The sequence below is a fragment of the Onychomys torridus genome, chromosome 11, assembly GCF_903995425.1.
Source record: "Onychomys torridus chromosome 11, mOncTor1.1, whole genome shotgun sequence".
Taxonomy (NCBI): Eukaryota; Metazoa; Chordata; class Mammalia; order Rodentia; family Cricetidae; genus Onychomys; species Onychomys torridus.
Genome location: NC_050453.1, coordinates 21,087,059 through 21,089,035, shown reverse-complemented (window position 1 = coordinate 21,089,035; position 1,977 = coordinate 21,087,059). Strand labels below are relative to the sequence as shown.

At 44.4% G+C, this 1,977-nt stretch overlaps 1 protein-coding gene across 1 annotated transcript; it reads left to right on the top strand.

The window, feature by feature from the left end:
* Window positions 1–593: 593 nt before the first annotated feature.
* LOC118593533 (olfactory receptor 6K2) lies at window positions 594–1,609 on the top strand. Its single transcript, XM_036203071.1, has one exon. The coding sequence runs from the start codon at window positions 639–641 to the stop codon at window positions 1,602–1,604; it is 966 nt and encodes a 321-aa protein (XP_036058964.1). The 5' UTR covers window positions 594–638; the 3' UTR covers window positions 1,605–1,609.
* The last annotated feature ends 368 nt before the right edge of the window (window positions 1,610–1,977 follow it).

Sequence of the window (1,977 nt, the reverse complement as noted above, 5' to 3'; positions counted from 1 at the left end):
AGTGTGGATCCAGGTGGCAGGGAAGGTGTGTGTGTGGGTGGGGGGGGACTCAGAGGAGTAGGGGGAGGGGAAACTATAATAAGAATATATTGTATGAAAAAAATCTATTTTGATAAAAGAAAAAATGTTTCAGATCATGTGCCAAGAGTCAGATGAACTTAGTTGAAAGAAAAAAAAAATGTTGGGGAATCAGTAAGGTTGGAATTCAGGAATGAGCATCATTTTCATTCTGATTTTTTTCAAGTTCTTCTCCAAACGTCTGAACATGACCAGTGAGGCAACATTGCCTGCAAATCTTCAGGCTCTATCTCAGACCTCCTGAATAAAACTTTCAGTAAAAGGGCACTGGGGAGCTGAGTTTTAACAGCCCATTCACTGATTCTGAACCATACCAGGACTTGAGAATTACTAGGTCTAGATCTGGGTTGTGGTTTCTATTTTTTTCCCTTATGACAAGTTTAGTTAAGAGCCAGTGTGGAATGCATATGATTTCATTATTCATTTCTCTTCATCTACAGCCAGTGTCTTCTGAAAGGCTGGCTCCTGGTAAGTGTGTTTTCCCTTGGAACTATAATAGACACTTTCTAAAAAGCTTGAGTGCACTAGGAATTGCTTATCCTCACACATCTCAGGTGGAGATGGAGTTCTCCAATTGGACCACTGTTCAGGAGTTCATTTTCTCTGCTTTCCCCTGCTCCTGGGGTGATTCTGTCATCTGCTTCATCCCATTGCTCTTCATCTATGCATTCATTATTGTTGGAAACCTGGTTATCATCACAGTGGTCCAGCGAAACGCTCACCTCCACACTCCCATGTACTTCTTTATCAGTGCCCTTTCCTTCCTGGAGATTTGGTACACCACTGCTACGATCCCAAAGATGCTCTCTAGCCTGCTTAGTGAACGAAGGAGTATCACCTTGAACGGTTGTGTTCTGCAGATGTATTTCTTCCATTCCACAGGCATCAGTGAGGTTTGTCTCTTGACAGCGATGGCCTTTGATCGCTACCTGGCCATCTGCAGTCCTCTTCATTACCCCACCATCATGACTCCCAGGCTGTGTGCCCAGCTGACCCTAGGCTGCTGTATCTGTGGCTTTCTCACACCCCTTCCTGAGATTGCCTGGATCTCTACACTACCTTTCTGTGGCTCTAATCACCTTGAGCACATATTCTGCGACTTCCTCCCTGTGCTGCGTCTGGCCTGCACGGATACCCACACCATTGTCATGATTCAGGTGGTGGATATTGTCCATGCTGTTGAGATCATTACAGCAGTGATCCTCATTTTCATGTCCTATGTGGGTATCGTTGCTGTGATTCTGCGCATCCGTTCAGCTGAAGGCCGCCGCAAAGCATTTTCCACGTGCGTCTCCCACCTGACGGTCTTTTTGCTCTTCTTCGGTAGTGTGGCTCTCATGTATCTTCGTTTCTCTGCCACCTACTCCTTGTTCTGGGACACTGCCATTGCTCTGGCCTTCGCTGTCCTCTCTCCCTTCTTCAATCCCATTATCTATAGCCTGAGGAACAAAGAGATAAAGGAAGCCATTAAAAAGCACATGGGTCAAGCGAGCGTCTTCATTCATACTAGCAGGAACCTCACATAACATCTCTTCTTTGGGAGGGCGCATTGATTTTCTTTCAATCTCACCTCTTTAAGAATCTTTTCATCAGCCTCTGACTGAAACTTGTTTCATAAATATCTCTGTTATTTAGAAATAACTCAATTAGACTTGTTACTTATTTTCTTATGTGTTCTTGTGTATCTGTACATGTATTGGGAATGCATGCGTTCATGCATGGCAAGGCCAGAAGTAGACATTAGATGTTTTCTTCAATTATTTCTCCACCTTAATTTTTGAGACAGGGGCTCTCACTGAATCAAAAGCTTACCCATTGGTTGAATTGGCTAGCAAGCAAGCCTAGGGGCCATTGCCTCCTCATGCCAGTTTTTGTTTAATGGCCAGCATTTGACCACCT

Bases quoted from the DNA above. Each gene is read 5' to 3' on its own strand.
- LOC118593533 (XM_036203071.1), top strand. From the start codon at position 639: ATGGAGTTCTCCAATTGGACCACTGTTCAGGAGTTCATTTTCTCTGCT.